The 21,283-nt window shown below is 43.6% G+C and overlaps 1 protein-coding gene across 1 annotated transcript in view; it reads right to left on the minus strand.

Moving 5' to 3' along the window:
• Positions 1 to 20,936, minus strand: part of PRKX (protein kinase cAMP-dependent X-linked catalytic subunit) — a 242,877-nt gene extending 221,941 nt beyond the window's left edge. The window contains exon 1 of the mRNA XM_077480816.1: positions 20,371 to 20,936. Coding sequence (XP_077336942.1) covers positions 20,371 to 20,560 — 190 coding nt within the window. The 5' untranslated portion in view covers positions 20,561 to 20,936. The remainder of the gene's footprint in view (positions 1 to 20,370) is intronic.
• Between the last annotated feature and the right edge of the window lie 347 nt (positions 20,937 to 21,283).

Below are 21,283 nucleotides of genomic sequence, written 5' to 3' on the forward strand. Positions count from 1 at the left end.
TTTTTGTTTTAAATTATAGCACATTCCATATTAAATGTTATTCTTTGATTTACTGAAGACGCTCAAATTGGGATTAGTGGGAGCTCTGTGATGCTACAAATTAAGTCTAATCTCTGGACCAAAATGCTCAATGCTTGCTCAATTAGAAACAGTTAACTTATTATATCCATGAAGTGGGTTCTAAAAATAAGCAGTAAAGGCAAATTTTGTCCTTCAATAATAAAGAAAATAATAATAATAATAATAATAATAATAATAATAATAATAATAATAATAATTATATATATATATATATATATATATTTATATTTATATATATATATATTTTTTTATACTAGTCCCATTAATAAATTCCATTTCCCACATTTGAGTTGACAACAGGCCTCAAACAAATAGGGAAGATTGATAGAACACGGGCATAGAGAACCATGATCTTCCCACCTGCACTCAGGACAGCTGTAGCCATCAGTCAGTAAATAGGCCCACTTCATGTTGTTTTTGTTTGGCTGCCCTTACTGACACCATGTGTCCTTCCGAAAAAAAGACTGGCCATAGAATTTTTTTTTTTTAACCAATACAAAGAAGATTTACAGAATATGCCTTATAAATCGCCATCTGACAGAGACAGCTCCCTTTTTGTAGAGAAGACCACAGCCCTTTGTTAATCAATCAAAGGCCGCATCCTTTGTCATCTACTCCTCTTGTAAAGTCCAGGATTAAAGCTGGAGAACCAAGCTGTTCCCTTGGCTTTCAGCAGTAGAATAAATCTCACAAAGATTCACTGCGGTGTACCAGGATGTGGAATTCTTTGATTGACCATTTCATTCTTTTATAGGAGACTTGGTGATAAAAGCCTGGGAATCTTCCATATGTCCCATACCTTAAGAACTCTAGAAAGTTAAGGTTAGAAATAGATACACCTACATGTTGGGATTTGTAAAGCAAACCACAAAGAACAAAATATAATAAAATGTTTTTTGCTTTTACATACGTTGATTTCTTCTGGCTGTGACCTCCTCGTGATTTCTTGAGGTGCCAAAGTGGGTCTGAGCCTCATACCCCTTGGCACCAGGCTGTTGGGAGAGGATGCAAGTCGTTTTTGGACCCCTTCCTCCTAAACATGAATGGTCAATTCACAATTTAGTAGTTCACTACAGTATATTGCATAAAAGCAGCCTATTCATTTGAATGGGTGCCAATCCACCACAATCTCAGACCAGCATAGCCAACCCAACCAAGTGGATCCCAAGGATCCTAGAAGTGTGTAGGGTGAATTCCTGGAGGAGTACATATATAAACCCAAAAACATAAATGGAATATATTACATACCAGTTCTTAGGTGTGGTGGTTGCATTGGTGTTCTTTTTTTTTTCAGGCCCTTTTCTCTTTATTTTCACCTGGTAATCCTTCAATTAACACACCTCCTGTCCCTAGATATCTACACTTATTTCTCCATTGGCCCATGGTTGTCACATAGGCTGAACTTCAATCATGTCTGCCTTTGTACATCTCCATTACATGTGGATTGATAAAATTAGTAGATTACACTAGAAAGATAATTTTTTTCGTCCCTGTCACAGGAAGTGACAGGGACACTACATTTCTGGCAAGATCAGCACATGTGTTTTTTGTACATGCTGAAAATGTTCCTAGTTGGAAAAATGAAAACCAATGCAGCCATCACATCTAAGAACCAGTGATGGGCTCAGGTAGGTTTGGGCACGAGTCTGAACTGGTCTAAGCTATTCCGCCGCAAGTTATCAAAGCCGGCAGCCAATCTTAGGCAGCAGAGGCATTCCCTTCCCTGCAGTTGCACATATGTATACACGTCCCTTGTATATCTGTGACTGGCGTGTGAGGAATGCCTCCGCCTCCCATGACTGGCTGTTGGCTTTAAAAGCTCCCCGGCGGGATAGCTCAGGTGTGTCTGAATTTGTGTCCAAACCCACTTGAACTCATCCTTTTTTTTCTGTTTACGCTTCAAGTTTGCTCCTCCGTAGCCTTGTAAGGGATTAATCTCTTCTAACAGGAGGGTTATTAACCTTTTTGCACCGAGTGCACAAGTGTACAGCCCCTTGGCAGATGGGCCGTGGCACCGAGCAGCCGTGCATTTGCGCACAATAGCGCCAACAGAGCTGTGCCAAGTGCATGCACCCTGCCTGCTCCCAGAAGTTACCGGCGCTAACTGAAAGCGATCATGTGACCGCCGTGACAGCCGATCAAAGTGGTCACATGACCATAAGCCTTGCCTCTCAGAATTTTAAAGCCCTTAAAGGGCCGACGGGTGCTGGCTCTAAGGGGTTAAAGTGTATCTAAACCCAAAACCAAAGATATAATATATTGCAGATTATTAGTGCTTCATGTGGTTACTACATTCAATTTTCTTTTCAAGCTTCTCTAGCTTTATTTTAACTCAACTATCGTGCAAAAAACAAAACAAAAAAAACAACCCACTTCCTGTCGCTGGGTGGCTACGCCCCTCCTCCACTCATCTATGGAGGGTGCCATGGTTTTCACCCTAGGCTGTTCTCCTGATATGAATTCAAACATATCTGTATCTCTTCTTCGCCATTATATATGGGGGCAGGGCAATTGGTAAGTTACAAAAGATAGTTAGAAAGAAAGATATTCTGTACAGCTCACAGGAAGTAACAAGGATCAACAGTTAGTTATCCTTTTATGTTAGCCTACACATTTTTTAGCTTTGACTCCCAAGCCTTAGCCAACTTTGTCCAAATTTATGGGCAATTTGGTGATAATGCATGTAAGACCATGAGGAAAGAGTCCGATGATAACTGATCACAACTGGTTTTCCAAACAATTCACTTCATTCCAGTTATTTTATACATAATTGTAATATAGAATTGTAATTATTATGTAGAAAAACTCCAGGCAAGCAAAAAAATAAAATTAATTAAAATGAAAACCTGACTACATTAATGCAAACTTTTTACTAAAAACTTATACCTGCCGCACCTTCTTGTACAATCTCTGCACTTTTCATTGGTGGGCAGCCTTTTCTTCCTTACTTTCCCTGGGCCACTTAAGAAGACATGTACCTCATGAGCTGCACCGCATTACTCATATGTTAAAGCCTTTCCCTCTGAAGTTGAGCTCTTGGGACTACATATCCCATGGTACCCGTCTGCCTGCATGCTGTAATTCCTATACTGACTCCGCCTCCTGTAACCCCTCCTCTCAGGTCCTCTGTAGTTCAGAAGGCAGGCTCTGTGAAATATGTGACACATATGCCTCGTTCCACTGAGCGGATCAGTACGGTATGCAATTTTAGTGATTCCATTATGAAAGCGGCCCATACAACCGAACCATACCGCACCATTCAGGGTCCTGCTTCAGATGTGGGGCCATAGAAAATGGTCTGGTACAGTTAGGGTGGAGCTACGATACATTCCACTGATTGGTGGACAGAATTTTTTTTTTATAAACCCCGTATGGCCCCTGGTGGTCTAACCCTTCCAAACTGTACCAACCCGTACTGATCCACTCAGTGGAAACGAGGCACTATTGTCCGTGCATACTCAAAGAGCATAGTGACCATGTATCACAGAATTCAAGGAAGTAAATGTGTGGGGATCGTCACAAAGTACATACAACAGAAAAACAATGTGGAAATGGATATTTGATTCTACATATGACCATAGGTGCACTTTAAATTACTGGTTCTAAACCTACCCAATAGATCATTAGAGAAAACAAACACAGGCAGGGTAATAAGGCAATTCTTTGTGAAAGGTGTGATAATTAGAACCCTGTCATACTGACAGCTGATCTGACAATATTCAGTGTGTCGGTGTACATCTGATCCAAGGCCTAAAATATAGATCACAATGCTATCTAGTACATGTTGGACTGTTATGCCCTGTACACACGGTCGGAAATTCCGACGGAAAAGGTCCGATCGGACTTTCAGACAATATGTGTGGGGTCTATCGGACTTTTTATGTCGGAAATTCTGACGGAAAACATTTGAGAGCAGGATCTCAAATTTTCCAACAAAAAAATCCGATCTGACTTTGTCCGATCGTTTGTAGAGAATTCCGATTGGACAAAGTGTCACGGATTCTCAGATCAAATTACGAGACCAAAGCTATTGGCTACTAGCCTCAACGTAGTCACGTCGTAACGAACGAACGTCACCATGTTCAGAACGATCGGATTTTCTGACAACTTTGTCCGACCCCGTGTATGCAACACTAGTTTAGGACAAAATCCGCCGGAAAAAATCCGACGGATTTTGTTGTCGGAATGTCCGACCGTATGTAAAAGGGCTAAGAATACCGACAATTTAAATGACTGGTTGTACGTACGCCATACTTTTCACAATAAGGGTCCATGCACACTAGACTTTTTCCTCCTGTAGAAGCAACTCAATATTATCCTATGGGAGTTGATTTACTAAAACTGGAGCACTCGGAATCTAGTGAAGCTGTGCGTAGTAGCCAATCAGCTTCTAACTTCAGCTTGTTCAAATAAGCTTTGACAAAGAAAAAAAAACTGGAAGCTGATTGGTTTCTATGCAGAGCTGCATCAGATTTTAGTAGACCGACCCCAATGTGTCCAACTGTCCATGCATATTAGGGTTTTTATTGGCATATTTCATTCAAGGAGAGTTTATAGCCAGAAAAAAAAATGATATCACAAGTGTTTTTGAGAGAAATTTTCAGCAGTAAAAAAATAAAAAACAAAAAATAAATAAATAAAATAAAATAAAATAAAAAAAACGCGTGTTTAGGAGTGTTCAGCATTTTCAAGTGTATACTGATTATGGTGAAAAATAAGCAGACGGGAATGGTTTGTAAAAAAAGCTTATAGACAGCAGATGCCCGTAAATTCTCCTAAACTGCAATACGAGCTACTATGAGCATTTTTTATGCTGCTTTTTCTGCCCGATGTTCTGGAATTTTCTTCTGCTCCTAGTTTGTATGGACCCTATATACACGGGCCAAATATCGGCCGCCTCAACATAAACCCTCCGACATTCAGCCCGCGTGTACAGCAGCCTGTTTGGCTTTCAAACGGACATTCTGAAAAAACAGCAGCCAATCGGCTGCGACTGCTGACTGGCGTGTTCTAGCACGGGGAGGGAAAAAAAAAAAACGCTGTATTAGTATAAATAGTATCGTAAGGAGTTCCTCTGGGGTATTTTTGTTCAGCCCACTGGGTTAAATGAAAATAACTGCCTGTGTGCACCAGGCTTTAGGTCTCGGTTCACACTGGTGTGATTCCTGTGCGGCTTCCCGCATCTGACTCGCATAGGCAGTTCACACTGACATCTGCTAACCGTTTTCAATAGAAAATTAATGACACCCCCAAAATCGGATCGCATGGATCTGAACATTCATACGATCTGATTTCAGTGCGGAACCAAAAAAAAAAAGTAATGCGCCATCTCGGTGCGAATGCGATGTGATTTCTGCCATACAACCCATATGTCTGAATTGCAGACATTACATGTGATGTGCACGGTAATGCGATGTGAATCAAATGCGATGTTAGACATTGCATAACTGTGAACCTAGCCTAAAAAGGAATTGTGTCACTTTTCCACTGAAAATATAGTTACCGTACTTCCTCTTACCAATACTAACAAGCCAGGGCATCATTTCTCATTTTATTCATGCAAAAAGTGAAGGCTTGCTATGTTACAGGAAACACGTAGAAATGGTCATTTAGAGTAGAAGTACCCTGAAAATCAACCTTTTGACTTGAATTTCTCTATAAAGTGGATGTGAGCACCACAAAGTGGATAATTCCAGCAACAAATACATTGCGCCCCATTCTAATCTTCCCCTCCTCACATCATAAAAAAGTTTTTTTTCTTTTTTGCCATCTACCTTTCTTTTCTTACTTCCTCTGCACCTGCAAGGAAATAAGAAAAAAAAAAAAAGACCCAAATAAGTGGATGTTGCCAACGTTCACATTCAACCTCTGCACCACAAACCAAAAAACCCAAATTTCAAGTGGTTATAAACCTCGGTCATTAAATATGAACAAACTAAATGTAATTTCTACTGCTGATTTGTTCCTCAGCTATCTGCATGAATCACTTCTGAGAAGTATTCCTGACACCAAGAAAAAAAATGGTGACAGGGGAGGGACCTCCACCTGATTGACAACCTCAGCTCTGCTCCCCGCCCCCTGCTTTCTGGAAGCTCAGACAACCTTTACAAAATTTGGCACTTTGAAGAGATTTGAAAAGAAGACTGCACATAAAAAGGTACACCTTACATAGCAGGGTTTGTGTCATCTCTGTATCACCTGAGGCCAGTCATTTCAATTGGTATATGGAAGGGTCTACAACCACTTTAATTCATTTTTAATATTCAAAGCAAACCCATCCATCCGTCCAGGTTTCCATGTTTTATTTTGCTGACAAATCACTCTGAAACCCCCCCCCCCCCCCCCTGCATTCCTAGCCATGGCCATCTAGAATAAGAGCAGATGATTCATATAGCATTTACTTCCTGGAATCAATCTGCCCTTAGCTCATGCATGCAGGCAAGAGGGAGTGCTTAGCTGCTTTAAAAAAAAATATCCGCCATTCAGTTCAGCTTGCATTGTGATTCACTGTCCTTCCACACTTCATAGCCATGGGGGTGACACAGCTGTCCCTACTACAAGTAGGGAATACAGCAGGAACACCTCTCTGTACTCTATACGTGACAATGAAGTAGCAGCAGCACACTGAGCAGGTAATCCGTGTGCTCTTCACCCAGGGATGTCCAAATCCTATCGCCGGACGCCCAGGACATGGAGTTCCGGCCACTGGGCAAGTCTTTTTTTTTTGTATCAGGACAAACAGACTGGGACCCCAAGTTAGTCCCTTGGACAAGTAGTTTTAAAAAATAAAAAGAAAATCCACACCCTTGTTTACCTGAAAGCATGTTTAGATTGGTTTAAAGCAATAGAATGCAGACAAGCTCAGAGAAAGTGCAGCCCCTTCATGTAAACAGGTGGCATTGCTGGTCACAAATAAACCAAAATGTGGTTGCTTCTGCAGGGACTGGGCAAATTTTGATCCATTTGTGGCCACTGCCGATGAACAGAAGTCGATAAAAGCCCTCGATCGGGGCTGTAGACAATAGGCTGCAGCACTGATCTGTGTATTCTCACAGTGGTGGGAGTCTCCCTGCTGTCAGAATACAATAGCATAGAGAAGATTCCCCCATCCACATTGAATGTGTGGATGGGGGATTCGGTTCAGTTTTTTCGTTCAACCAACTGGCTAAATAAAAAAAAATTAAAAAAAAAAAGAATCATGTATGGCCAACTTTAAACAAGTTTTCTGTAGTTGGGCTTTCAAAGGTGCCTGAGCTTTGCATATATTTTGCAGGTAGTTTGCTTGTGTTTTGCATGCTGTTGGTGTATTTTCTGAAACCTGCATGGAAAAGGCTGCATTTTGCTATACCACAACCTACAGAAAACCATAGATGAATAAACTGAATACAACGGAACAGGCTTTCTGTACAGTTTGGCTTTTTTCTTAATGGTAGGGGAACTATCAAAGTGCCCTAAAAGTATGGCATGTCACCAGTGTGCCAATCAACTTCTAGAGGATTTCACAGTACTGCCATTATGGCTGGTGAAAGGTGATGCATTAATGTGGAACTCAACAATAACGATTTTAACCACTTCAGCCCCAGAAGGATTTGCCCCCTTCCTGACTAGGCCATTTTTTGCGATACGGCACTGTCGCTTTATCTGACAATTGCACGGTCGCGACTTTGTACCCAAACAAAATTTACATCCTTTTATCCCCACAAATAGAGCTTTCTTTTGGTGGAATTTGATCGCCTCTGCAGTTTTTATTTTTTTCGCTATAAAACAAAGAAAAAAACAATATTTTGAACTTTTTTCTATAATAAATATACAAAAAAAAGAATTTCTTCATCAGTTTAGGCTGATATGTATTCTTCTACATATTTTTGGTAAAAAAGAAAATTGCAATACGCGTATATTGATTGGTTTGCAAAAAGTTATAGTGTCTACAAAATAGGGGATAGATTCATGCCATTTGTATTATTATTAGGTTTTTACTGGGAATGGCAGCGATGTGAGATTTTTATTGTGACTCCCACATTGCAGAGTACAGATCGGACACTTTTGACACTTTTTTTGGACCATTGACATTTATACAGCGATCAGAGTTAAAAATAGCCACCGATTACTGTATAAATGTCACTGGCAGGAAAGGGGCTAACACAAGGGGGCAATCAAGGGGTTAAAGAGCAGTTCCATGGAACTTCCGCTTTAAGTGAAGGTGACCCCCTGGCATGTCATTTTATTTTTTTTGGGGGGGGGGTGGATACCCTCTTTTTAGGAAAGTTCACCTCTCCCGCCCTCCTTCCGTGCAATCTTCTGGGACATATTACAGGTCCCAGAAGATTGCCCGGCTAATGACAGCGTGAAGCAAGGCTCGCGCATGCGCAGTGTGTGCTCGGCTGTGAAGCCACAGTCACAATGCTGCCGCCGAGGAGAGGGAGAGGAGCGAGGCTTCGTACAACTGCATCGCTGGACCCTGGGGCACGTGAGTGTCCGATTATTAAAAGTCAGCAGCTACACTTTTTGTAGCTGCTGACATTTCTATGGGTGGAACTCCACTTTAAATGCGTTCCCTAGGTGTTTCTAACTGTGGGGGGGATGTGACTGTTAGTAGGCAAACAAAGATTTGGGGGGCACATCCTAAAAAAATGTATAAAAGATGGGGCAACCATAAGACCATACTGGCCATATGGTATAACTAAATCCCCATATTTTCTCAATATGCTCAGGTATTTTTAAATAGCCTTGCAGGAGTTAAATGTAATTTTTGTATGTGTGCGCTGTAATCTTTTTTTCTGCCTGCTAGTAGGAACACACGATCTGTCTCTACTCCTCTGACAGAACCAGGATTTGTTTACAAACACAGATCCCCATTTTCGTTCTCTCAGGAGCGATTACGGGTGCCCTAGGGCAGTGGTCATCAACCCTGTCCTCAGGGCCCACTAACAGGCCAGGTTTTATGTATTACCTTGGGGAGATGCAGACTAGAATACTGCAATCACTGAGCAGCAAATGATATCACCTGTCATGTATTTCAGTTATCTTGCAAACCTGGCCTGTTAGTGGGCCCTGAGGACAGGGTTGATGACCACTGATCTAGTGGACATCGCTGGGCACACGCATCAGCTCCAGGGACACACTGCGGGCACTGATATAGCGTCTTAAAGAACTGACGTATAGCTATGGCGTTTTGCACAACCGTGCCAACCTGCCGCAGTATAACTTAAGTGGCTTGGCGGCAAGCGGTTAGGTTACTTCCTGGCCTAGGACAAAATTACATCATACCTCTCCGGAGCCTTCATGGTATTTTTTTTTTTCTTTAATCTGGAACAGTGGGGAGGAGGAGGAGCTTTTATTTGCCAAGCATACCCTCCTGTCTGCACGCCTGAGCTAAAGGCCTAAAGGCAAATGGATTCCAGGAGTTACTAAGGATAGTCATAGCTAGAAATGCTTGGGACGAGTTTTTCATAGTAATTTGACAAAATTAAAGCATGGAGACATGGACCGATGGGTGAGTTTGCTTTGCATTATTAACATTCCCCCAGTGTGTGGGCATCAAATGACGTCCTTGGGTTGAAGTGGTTACATCCGGCGATTCTCTCATGTAGACGTGATTTTAGTGGCTGTACAGCCACTCGATCGATTCTACTGGAAGCAGAAGGTGTGTCCCCCTCCCGCCACCGCCGCTCTGATCAGGGAGTCCCGGGACCGCTCTGATAGGTGGCATCCTGTGGACTGAACAGACAGACAGAGATGGATGTTGTTCCTCTGTGTGAGCTCAGAAACCGAAAGCAGCAAGGATTGACACTTCCAGTTTCAGTCTTTTGTTTACTGGCTTGTAAAGCATTTGATCAAACCGTTCTCGGTATAACCAGATGCTTTGGAGGCCAGAGGAGAGTTTGGGGGTCTAAAAGGCTCCAAATTCCTCCATAAAGAGGGCCTGTCACAACCCATGCTATCACAAGGGCGGTATGTTGTTCATCCCTTGTGATAGCAATAAAGTTGATCAAAATTAAAAAAAAAAAAGTATAGGGAAAAGTTTTAAATAAAATAAATAATAGTAAAGCACCCCCTATTCACCATGCAAACACGCACATGCGGATGCATTCTTTAGCCCTGTATGCGTATGTAAATGGTGATCACACCACACATGTGGGATATCATGGCTAACGTCTGAGCCGGAGCAATAATTCTAACAGCAGACCTCCTGTGTAACGCTAAACAGTAAAAGCTGTAACCTGTAAAGGCTTTTAAAAAGTGCCGCTTATGGAGATTTTTTGGTGCCGTTTCACGGGCATATGCAATTTTAAAGCCATGACATGTCAGTTATCCATGTACTCAGCCTAACAATCTTTTATATTTTATCAAAAATTCAGAATTATATTGTGTTTGAGTTCACTACAATTCATTAACCTCTTCAGCCCCGAAAGGTTTACTCCCTCCATGACCAGGCCATTTTTTCCTCTACGTCACTGCGTTAATTTAACTGACAATTGCGTGGTCGTGCGACCCTGTATCTAACTAAAATGTATGTCCTTTATTCCCCACAAATGCAGCTTTCTTTTAGTGGTTTTTGATCACCTCTTTGGTTTTAATTTTTTGCGCTACAAACAAAAAAACTATGGGGGTTATTTACTAAAGGAAAATCCACTTTGCACTCCAAGTGCACTTGGAAGTAAAGTCGCTGTAGATCTGAGGGGGACATGCAAGGAAAAATAAAAAACAACATTCTATCTTGCACATGATTGGATGATAAAATCAGCAGAGCTTCCCCTCATTTCAGATCTTCCCCTTAGATTTAGAGCGACTGCACTTCCAAGTGCACTTGCAGTACAAAGTATATTTGCCTTTCGCAAATAACCCCCTATATTTTTTTACTTTATGCTTTAAAACATACCCAATTAAAAAAAAAAAATTAAATTCATCGATTTAGGCCAATATGTATTTTGCTACATATTTTTGGTAAAAAACAATCCCAATAAGCGTATATTGGTTGGTTTGCACAAAAGTTATAACGTCTACAAACTATGGTATGTATTTATGGAATTTTTATTTTATTTTTTTACTACTAATGGCTGTGATCAGCGTTTTTTAGAGGAACTGTAACATTGTGGCGGACAAATCTAACACTAAGGCTGGATTCACACCTATGCATTTTTAGTGCTTTTTGCATTTTGCAGATTTGCACTACAGAACGTGTTCCATAGGAAACCATGGTAAATCAACTGTAGTGCAAATCTGCAAAATGCAAAAAGCACAAAAATGCATAGGTGTGAATCCAGCCTAAGTGCCACTTTTTGGAGACCAGTGAAATTATTACAGTGATCAATGATAACAAAAAAAAAAAAAAACATTGTCACTGTACTAATGACACTGGCAGGGAAGGTGTTAACATCAGGGGCGATCAAAGGGTTAAATGTGTTCCCTAGGAGTGCTTTCTAACTGTAGGGGGAGTGCTTTCACTGGGGAAAACAGAGATCCATATTTCTGCTTAGCAGAAACACAAGATCTCCATCTTCTTCGCTCACAGAACAGCAGTCTGCCTTGTTTGCATAGGCAGACCATCGTTCCGCCTTTCCGGAGAACGCAGACGGCGCGTGCGCCACAGACTCAGTGCACAAACTCACGTACAGGTACGCGATTTCGCGCAGGAGGGCCGCCCTGCTATAGTATCTGCATGGGGCGGTCCTTAAGGGGTTAAAGTGTATTTTTCCCAAAAAAATCACGTTTGACATTAAAAAAATTGCAACGCCCACAATTTTATTCTCTAGGGCAGGGGTAGGCAACCTGGGGCCCTCCAGCTATTGTGGAACTACATTTCTCGTGAGCCATTGCAAGGCTGGCAGTTACAATTACTCCCAGAGGCACGATGGGACTTGTAGTTCTGCAACAGCTGGAGGGTCCCAGGTTGCCTACCCCTGCTCTAGGGCCTCTGCTTAAAAAATAATAATGAATAAATGAAGAAAAAAAAAACGTTTGGGGGGGTTCCAAGTCATTTTCTAGCAAAAAAAAAAATCTATTTTAACATGTAGGCGAGAGAGGTTAGAAATGGATCAGTAGGCAAGTATTTAAAAATGAAATAAATAGGACTTTTCAGTTTGTGGTGCTCAGATACAGCTTAGTAGTTCCGTTAGTTGCAGATGTTGAATGGTGGTAACATCCTCTGACTTTTTAATTTCTTTGCAGGTGCATAAAAAAAATTAAAAAAAAATGATGAAAGAAGATAAAAAAGGTGGATAAAAAAAAAAAAAAAGAAGAAGGATGAAAGAAGATAAAAAAGGTAGATAAAAAAGAAAAGAAAAAAAAAAAGGATGAAAGAAGATAAAAAAAGGTAGATAAAGAAAAAAAATGGCTTTGTAAAGTTGGGTTTTAAAGTTGTAAATTGAAGAGAGAAGGATTTGAATGCATTTGCTGCTGAAAGATCCACTATAATTAAAACCGTATCTGAAAAAGATGGATTGGGATCGCTTGCTGTAGACCAGCCGTCCCCAACCGGGGTCCCTCCATAGGTGGATGGGGATTCCTTGACCTGTAGCTGAGATTGATCTCTATGTGATGCCTCCTGCCAAGACCAACACCACTTGGCTTAGCCCAAAGATAACACCAATGATCCTTTTGGCTGTCCGTATGGGGAATTCTTCCCAGTAGCCACCAATATAAAGGGCATTTCCCCCCTGGGCCCCCAATAAATTGGTTTTAACAGGAGTTCCCCAAAACCTGACCAAATGATTGTTCCTCTGGGGTAACAATGTTGAGAAAGGCTCCCGACACCGTAAAGTTGACACGTTGGCCGGGTGACTAAATCCCAAGACTGGTTGAACCAAATGAGAGTTATTACAGCAGATCTCACACACACACACACACACACACACACACACACACACACACACACACACACACACACACACGTCAGCTGGGACTTATCTGCTGGCGCTGGTTGTGTTAGTACAGGTGTGGACTTGTCATAAACTTTATTAAATGGAGATGTTACTAATAATGAGACGACTAAAATAGAATTCATTTGCATGAGTCTTTGTTTATAGTCAACTTAAAGCCGGCCAAAAAAAACTGTTCCGACTTGTTCACACATGCGGCTATTACTGAAAAGCCACCCAGCTCCATAGGAACATAAAGACACATTTTGTTGCAGATTTGTTTCAAAGATGTGACACAATAATTACAAAAGCAACAATTTCCTCCATCCTGGAAGAAGTTATCTACCTCCACTTTCCTGGTCACTGAATGGTGGCATTTCTTTATGAATCGGTCATGAAAATAGCGACGTTAATTAAGACTCCTTTCCCACTTCTGTAACTTGGGATGCGACTTGTGAGACGCCACGTCGCAGGACATGTGATATTCAATGAATGTCCATCAGAGCCATTCCTACTGACACTACAGAAGTTGCTGCGACTTCACAAAAGGTTCTCTGGTCTGACTTTAGATACAGCTTTGGTCCAGAGAATGTAACGTCAGATCAAAGTCGCAATGCAAGTCGCACAACTTTGTCGTCTCACAAGTGTGAAAGGTACCTAAAAGTGTCACCAATATTTGAATTTGCTGCATGCGTTGTGAACAATGAAAATGTTGCAGGGTTTCCATGAATGTGTCAAAGGTTCTGGCTACATCCTCACCGCCAGAATTTCAGAACCGGAAATGCTTTATAAATTCACCCCCAATATCTGCACAGTGCAATCTCCAAGTGTTCCTGTAGCTTCATAATATGCATATAGTGTCCACATCGACAGGCAGTAAAAACATGGCTCAACCAGGTTTTATCCCCCCAACAGCTGCAAGTCTAAAACAAGGCCCAGGGGCTCTTTCACGCTAATGGTGGTGTGTGGTGCCCTCTGATGAGCAATCAGGGTTTGAGTTACTTTTCTAAAAGGCATTTGACAAGCAGTGTCTTATACTGCATCCAGGCAGTTGGATTTAACCCTATTGTGCTGAACTACCACGCCGCAATTGGGTGCATTAAACGCGGTTGTGGAGCGGCCCCATTTAACTCGATGGAAAAGTGATGCCACTTGTCAAACTCTGCACCCCAAGTTAAAAATGCACCGGCGAGAAGAAAAGCATTGAACAGCCCTGTCCGGCTGATATTTTACAGGTCGGGTGGGTGGCTATGTAAGACAGAGAATGAGCCGCTTTCCTGTCACCCCATCAACCACCCTCCCTTAAAGTGGATGTAAACCTCATATATGAAATAAGAACAAAGCACATCCCTCTATAATGTGTACTTGTCTCTATCCAGACCACTAAGTGTCCTTACGGTCTGCTGCTTTATTCATCCGCTATCAGCATGAATCGCTTCTGACAAATTTTCCTGACACCAAGAAAAAAATGGTGACAGGGGATGGAGCTCCAGCTGATTGACAGCCTCAGCTCTGTTACTGTGTGAAGGGGGGGTTTCTCTTCTCTCCAATCAGAGCTCTCCTCATTGAGCTATGCAGAGTATAACTTCAGCTCTTCCCCTTTTTTTCAGAAAGCTCAGACAAACTTTATAAATTCGGCACTTTGAACAGATGAACAGAAGATAAAGAGGTACAACTTATGTAAGAGGATTTGGTTCATCTCTGTATCACCTGAGGGCAGTCACTTCACAGGGTATATGGAAGGGTTCACAACCACTTTAAGCTGCAATAGGCAGTGGATAGGGATATGGAAGAGGAAGGGTCGCATCGCTTCCTTACTGCCAGCCTCTGAAGCGTGATTCAAACACAGATTTGGCTTCAGGGACAAGGAAAATTTGGATGCATGTCTAAATCTACCCTAAAAAACAGGTAAGTACACGCATCTTTTTTTTACAGAGTAGGCAAAATAGGTAGGAAGAGGGGGGATTTTTACGAATAGTTAAGACTTTAATTGATTCTCTGAGGGGAGAAAAGACAGATCGTCTGTTCATACAGGAGTATGACCAGAGATCTGTCATCTCCCCTACACAGTCCCCTCCCCCTGTCAGTTAGAACACACACTAGGGAACAAAATTAACCCCTTGATCGCCCCTTAGTGTTAACCCCTTCCCTGACAGTGACATTTTTACAGTAATCAATGCATTTTTATAGCACTGATCGCTGTATAAATGCCAATGGTCCCAAAAATGTGTCAAAATTGTCCGACATGTCCGCCATAATGTCGCAGTCCCGATAAAAAATCGCAGATGGTCGCCATAACTAGTAAAAATAATAATAATAAAAACGGCATAAAACTATCCCCTATTTTGTAGACGCTATAACTTTTGTGCAAACCAATCAATAATCGCTTACTGCAATTTTTTTTTTTTATTGTGTTTTTTTTTTTAAATTGTCGCTTTTTTTTTTGTTTATAGCACAAATAATAAAAACCGCAGAGGTGATCAAATACCACCAAAAGAGAGTTTATTTGTGGGGGAAAAAAGGGCATCAATTTTGTTTGGGAGTCATGACACATGACCGCGCAATTGTCAGTTAAATCGACGCAGTGCCAAATTGCAAAAAGTGCTCTGGTCAGGAACTGGCTAAAATCTTCCGGGGCTGAAGCGGTTAAGTGGGTGTCCTGGGTGAAGTTCTGAGTGTATTTGTACCCACTTGCCTTCTTACACATTGAACCCAAAAGACCAACGTGCCCAGACAGAAGACATAAAAACAATGAAGTATATATAGACACATCCAGCAACTGCACAGAATCTACCTAGGTTGCTCAACATCTAATTGCTAACCACAGCATACTTCTACCACGACTGATCTATAAATACTGGAAGAAAATAAAGCCAAGCTCTGCCCATCACAGCCAATCGGATGTCTCTTTTCAATCCTTACATTCACTAGAAAAACACAACTAGCCTGTGATTGGCTACTTTTATAGTAAGTGTTTTAAAAAGGACAGTCCACCTTTTGCAAAAAAATTATAAAATTGACCAACATAAAAAAAAAAAAAAAGTACACTTATTACACTTTTTCACGGAAGTCTGCAGAGCATTGCAACTGTGATCATCTATCTATATCATGGGTGCAATGTACAGCCTTCTGCATGGTTTACATCCCAGCTCCATACAAAGGTAGTAGGTACAGACCTACCATCAAACTAAAGTGCAGAGATGTCATTGCATTTGTGCTGGGGCAATCTCTACGCATTTCTCTGCCGCAGTGGAAGATGGAACTTGTAGTCTTTCCAATCACAGCACCATGTAGAAGGATCAGCGAATGGATGGAAGCAGCTGTGAAAGATCAAAAAAAATGAACAGGATGCTCCAGGAAAAAGCACCCCGCTATTCAAATAAGAGGTGGTGTGTTAATAGGTGCGTCCATGTTTCACGTTCCACCCTAGAGGTCTAAAATGAAACATGATTGGAAAGGTGAAGTATGCCTTTAAGGGGTGTATTTATTTTTAAAAACAATAATTATAAAACAGAAAATAAGTCATTCCAGAGCTTATTTATTCTAGAAAAGGCTCCTTCAGTGCAAATCCTGGCAAAAATTGAATGTTAGTCATTTTCCCTCCAGGTCAGATGGAAGATTCCCCCCCACCCTGTGGTGCCACAATTGCCACCTTTCGGGGGGGGGGGGGGGTGCAGATACCTGTATAACAGGTATCTGCACCCACTTCCGTGCATAGCTAGCCGCAGATGCCCGTCCCACCCCGTTGTGTTCTGGGAAACACACAGTTCCCAGAACACAACGGGGACCAGTGAAGAAGCACGACTCGCGCATGCGCAGTAGAGAACCGGGTAGTGAAGCCGCAATGCTTTACTTCCTGATTCCCCGACAGAGGATGGCGGTGGGGGAAACCGAGAGACGATCGATTGCTCGTCATCTGCTGCTGACATCACGGGCACTCTGGACAGGTGAGAGTCAACAGCTGCAGTATTTGTAGCTGCTGGCTTTTAAGGATTTTTTTTTTTACGGAGGAGCTCCTCTTTAAATCTCTAAATCGCCGTACTACCGTGTCACAATCGTGTGCATTGCACGGCAATCATGGGTTTAAATCAGTGGTGAGGAGACAACATCTTCCCTCCTCTCCACATGTCAAACACACTCAGATCGCTATTTAGGGGAGCAGCTGTGCCTCCTGCACTTGTGAATACGCACTTAGTAGCACTTGGCGGTGCCACCCCTAAAGCTCTTTTACATGTAAAGTTGGGGTTTTACTGCCCCCAATCCCTACCGCCTTTAGCTACTGAGGCAGCAGCCAAAAGGTGTACACGTGGCGCAGCAGGAATTAAGCCCCTTGTTGCTTTTGGTGGGTGCTACCATCTGCCAATCGTGACCCATTCAAGTAAATGGCGCCACCCTGAAAGTGCCCCACAACTCCATGCTTCTGCAGGGTCCAAGGGGGTTAAAGCAGGTGGTGAGAAAGTCACACAACCCTGCCTGCTTTAACCCCTTGTTTACTGTACTGCATAAGGTTGCAGTGCGGCCTCCTTTACTTGAATGGGTCATGCTTGGCATGTGCTACACCCACCAACCATAACAAGGCATATAACTCCTGTTGTGACTGGGAAATGTACACCCCTGGCCACTGCAGCTAAAGGGGGTGCGGTTGGGGTGGGGGTGAAAAAAAACACGTCTTAACTATGGTGTTTTACCACTCCCAAAACTGTGAAATGTAAATGAAGCCTTAGGCCGCGTACACACGGGCGGATTGTCTGGCCAACTAAGTTCGTCAGACAATCCGACAGACAGTCCGTCCAAATTTTGAATGAACGGACTTGACCACACACGATGAGCAGACAGTCCGCTGAAAGCGTGCGCGATGACGTGTACAGCACGTACGACGGGACTAGAAAAACGACGTCCTATACACTGCAATGCAACCTTCGGCCGTGTAAATCCTTTCTGAGCATGCGCCATACTTAGTCCGTCCAACTTGCCTACACACGAGCGGACTGTCCGCTGAAACCAAGTTTGAACGGACAAAATTACGGAAATTCCGTAAGACTTTGTTCGTCAGACAGTCCGCTGAAAAAGTCCGCTGAAGCCCACACACGAGCGGACTGTCCGCTGAAACACGGTTCAGCGGACTAAGTTGGACAGACAATCCACCCATGTGTACGCGGCCTTACTGTTCTGAGCCCCCTATAAGGCTGTTTTCACACTGATGTGCTGTGGTGTACCTGTACTGTTGGCACAGGGCAGGGCATCTGCCACTTTCCTGGGTTAGCTGTGCTTTACCATACACTTGTATTATATCCTGCCAGTGTGGTTCACTTTCTGAAAGTTTTGGAGCATTCAGGAATTTTGGTGCGCTTTCAGAAAGTGCACCAAACCTGCATGATATAGTAGAAGTCTATGGCTAAGTGCAGGAAACCCGCAGGTACACTGCCCTGCACCCGTGGTGTGGGTAACCAGCAGTGTATCAGTGTGAAAGCAGCCCGGTATATTATGCCCGGTATATTCCTTCACACTGACCTGGAGATCTCTTCTTTCCTGCTGTTGGCACCACTCTGGAGACCACTAGCCGGGATAAGAGATGGAGTGCAGTTGGTATCTCTCCGCATGGAACTAGGCTGACCACATTTCCAAACTCCCATTCAGGGACACAACCCCCCCCCTCAGCTTTATTATTCAGCTGTCAGCGGGGATGCCCATTGACAGCTGATGACTCATCGGTTTCTGGGGGTTTCCAGCCCCACTCCTTAACAACCAGCTTTTACTGCACCCTGATTGTGCCCGCCGAACACCCTGGGCTGGGAAAGGAGTCAGTTTCATTCCAGGACACTGTATTGTCTCGGAATGAAAGTCCCCGGGACCCTGGACAGGCCTGCAAAATGCGGGACTGTCCCGGACAATGCGGGACACGTGGTCACCCAACATGGGACAGGAGTCATCAGATACAATCGTCATATGCAATTCTTACTCCCTTCTACAACTCCAACTTTATAAGTAGTCCCTCTGCATGGCACTCTGTTTAATGCTCTGGGATGGAGGGTCAGCGAGCCCAGACCGCGATCTACAGGTTAGAAGCTGCAGCAAGAAAGCTAGTGCCCGCCTCCCTTCCAGACTGGAAGACATCCAGCATCATCTAGTCCTTTTCACTACAGTCTTACAACCCCTTCCATCCATTGGATTTCAGTTCTTTCAATCATGGAAGCTTGGCATCACATGTGAGTGTTATCTAGGGCAGTCTGCATGCAAATTCAGCCTGTCTAGGAGTGCCCACTTCTCCACATTGACACCTGCTCATCAAAACTTTTTCATATTTGCATAACTCCTCCCAATGAAAAAAAGCATGAGACCCCTCCCACCAGCCACACTCTGCCTGTATTGCATAGGAGCATTGTGATATTTGCATAACTCCTCCCACTGAGAAAAAGCATGAGGCCCCTCCCACCAGGCACAATCTGCCTGTATTGTATAGGAGCATTTTGGTATTTGCATAACTCCTCCCACTGAGAAAAGCATGAGGCCCCTCCCACCAGCCACAATCTGCCTGTATCGCATAGGAGCATTTTGATATTTGCATAACTCCTCCCACTGAGAAAAGCATGAGGCCCCTCCCACCAGCCACAATCTGCCTGTATCGCATAGGAGCATTTTGATATTTGCATAACTCCTCCCACTGAGAAAAGCATGAGGCCCCTCCCACCAGCCACAATCTGCCTGTATTAAATGAGCCTTTTAATATGTGCATAACTCCTCCCACTGAGAAAAGCATGAGGCCCCTCCCGCCAGCCACAATCTGCCTGTATGGCATAGGAGCATTTTGATATTTGCATAACTCCTCCCACCAACCATAATCTGCCTGTATTGCATAGGAGCATTTTGATATTTGCATAACCCCTCCCATTAAGTGCATGAGGCCCTCCCACCAGCCACAATCTGCCTGTATTGCATAGGAGAATTTTGATATTTGCATAACTCCTCCCACTTAGAAAAGCATGAGGCCCCTCCCACCAGCCACAATCTGCCTGTTTTGCATAGACAAGCACAGAGATGACAGCACCGGCTATAAAACAAGGTATGGAATGAAAACACAATTTGGACTATTGAAGGGTCAGGGTGGAAAACTTTTCTGAGCAGCTGCAGCCACTGATCAGTGTATTGTGACAGCCACAGGTGCCAATGTCCTCTGTACCAGATTGTGAGTGCCCCAGTTTTAGTAAATACCCCCTTATGGTGTTCCTTTACGATCCCGGAGTGGACCTGCCCCCTAACACCCCAATCTGATGTCTGTGGGGGGTCACCGTACCGATTACAATCAACTATGTCATACGAGGTTCTACCTAAACCATCCAATCACAGACTTGTAGGTACAATCAGATTGGAACGTGTGTGTGGCAGGGGTTGGTGTGAGGATACGGGTGATGCCACCCAGGTTCTGATCACTTACCCACGGTGGCCACGGTGTCAAAGTCGTCCAGCTTGTACTGCGGTTGGAGGTCGGGGCAGGGCGGCGAACTGTGCCCACACACGCTGAGTCCGAGGCACCCCGGGCTGGGGCTGGCGACTCCCCCATCGCAGCTGCCCTTACCGCCACTCCTGGCTTTCGCCGTCCCGGCGGCGCTGGCGGCTCCTTCCATCCCCAAGCGCGTTCAGATCAAAGCTACAGTAAGTTGCAGGTAAGTGTCTCCTGTAGGGGTGCCCAGAGAACGGAGAGAGGGGACAGCGGCTCACTCCTGGTGTGCCCAGGTGGCATTGCCAGTCATCAGTCTGCCATCCCTCATTGTGTCTGGGCACTGCCAGGGATGGAGGGAGGGAGGCACTGCTGATAAAAACGTGCTGCTAGTCAGTGCTGGACACAATACATCCTCACAACTCTCCTCAACTGACCCGCAGCCCCGCTGTCACCCGGCCGGCCCCTCGCTGCTCACTCACTACTATGGGCGGCTGACGTAGAAGAAAGGAATGGGGAAGAGGCTCGCTCGGCTCTCCGCTTCAGCCGTTTTACTCGGAGAAATCCCGCATCCCCGGCTCCCTGTAGACGTGTGTGCTCCCCATGCTGGCCGCTGGGTGGTGCTGTCCGGAGCACAACGCGCTGATTCGCAGGAGAGCAAGAAACTTTAAAGCAAACATAATAATATCCATAGATCCCAACTGTCCCTGATTTGGAGCAATGTCCCTCATTCCTCCTCATTTGTCCCTCCTTTTGGTCTGTACTATATAGCTGTATATAAAATGCAGTTTTTATGTATCAAAAAGTGTTTTCAGTGCTAAACCTTTCATCCAAATTGCAAATTGCTGCATTTGTAAATTTTAAAAGCCATTATAAAGGAATAGTAGTGATAAAAAAAAGCACTTGTGGA

This window comes from Lithobates pipiens, unplaced genomic scaffold (genome assembly GCF_037356315.1).
Source record: "Lithobates pipiens isolate NorthernLeopardFrog02 unplaced genomic scaffold, aLitPip1_a1.2 Scaffold_16, whole genome shotgun sequence".
Lineage (NCBI taxonomy): Eukaryota > Metazoa > Chordata > Amphibia > Anura > Ranidae > Lithobates > Lithobates pipiens.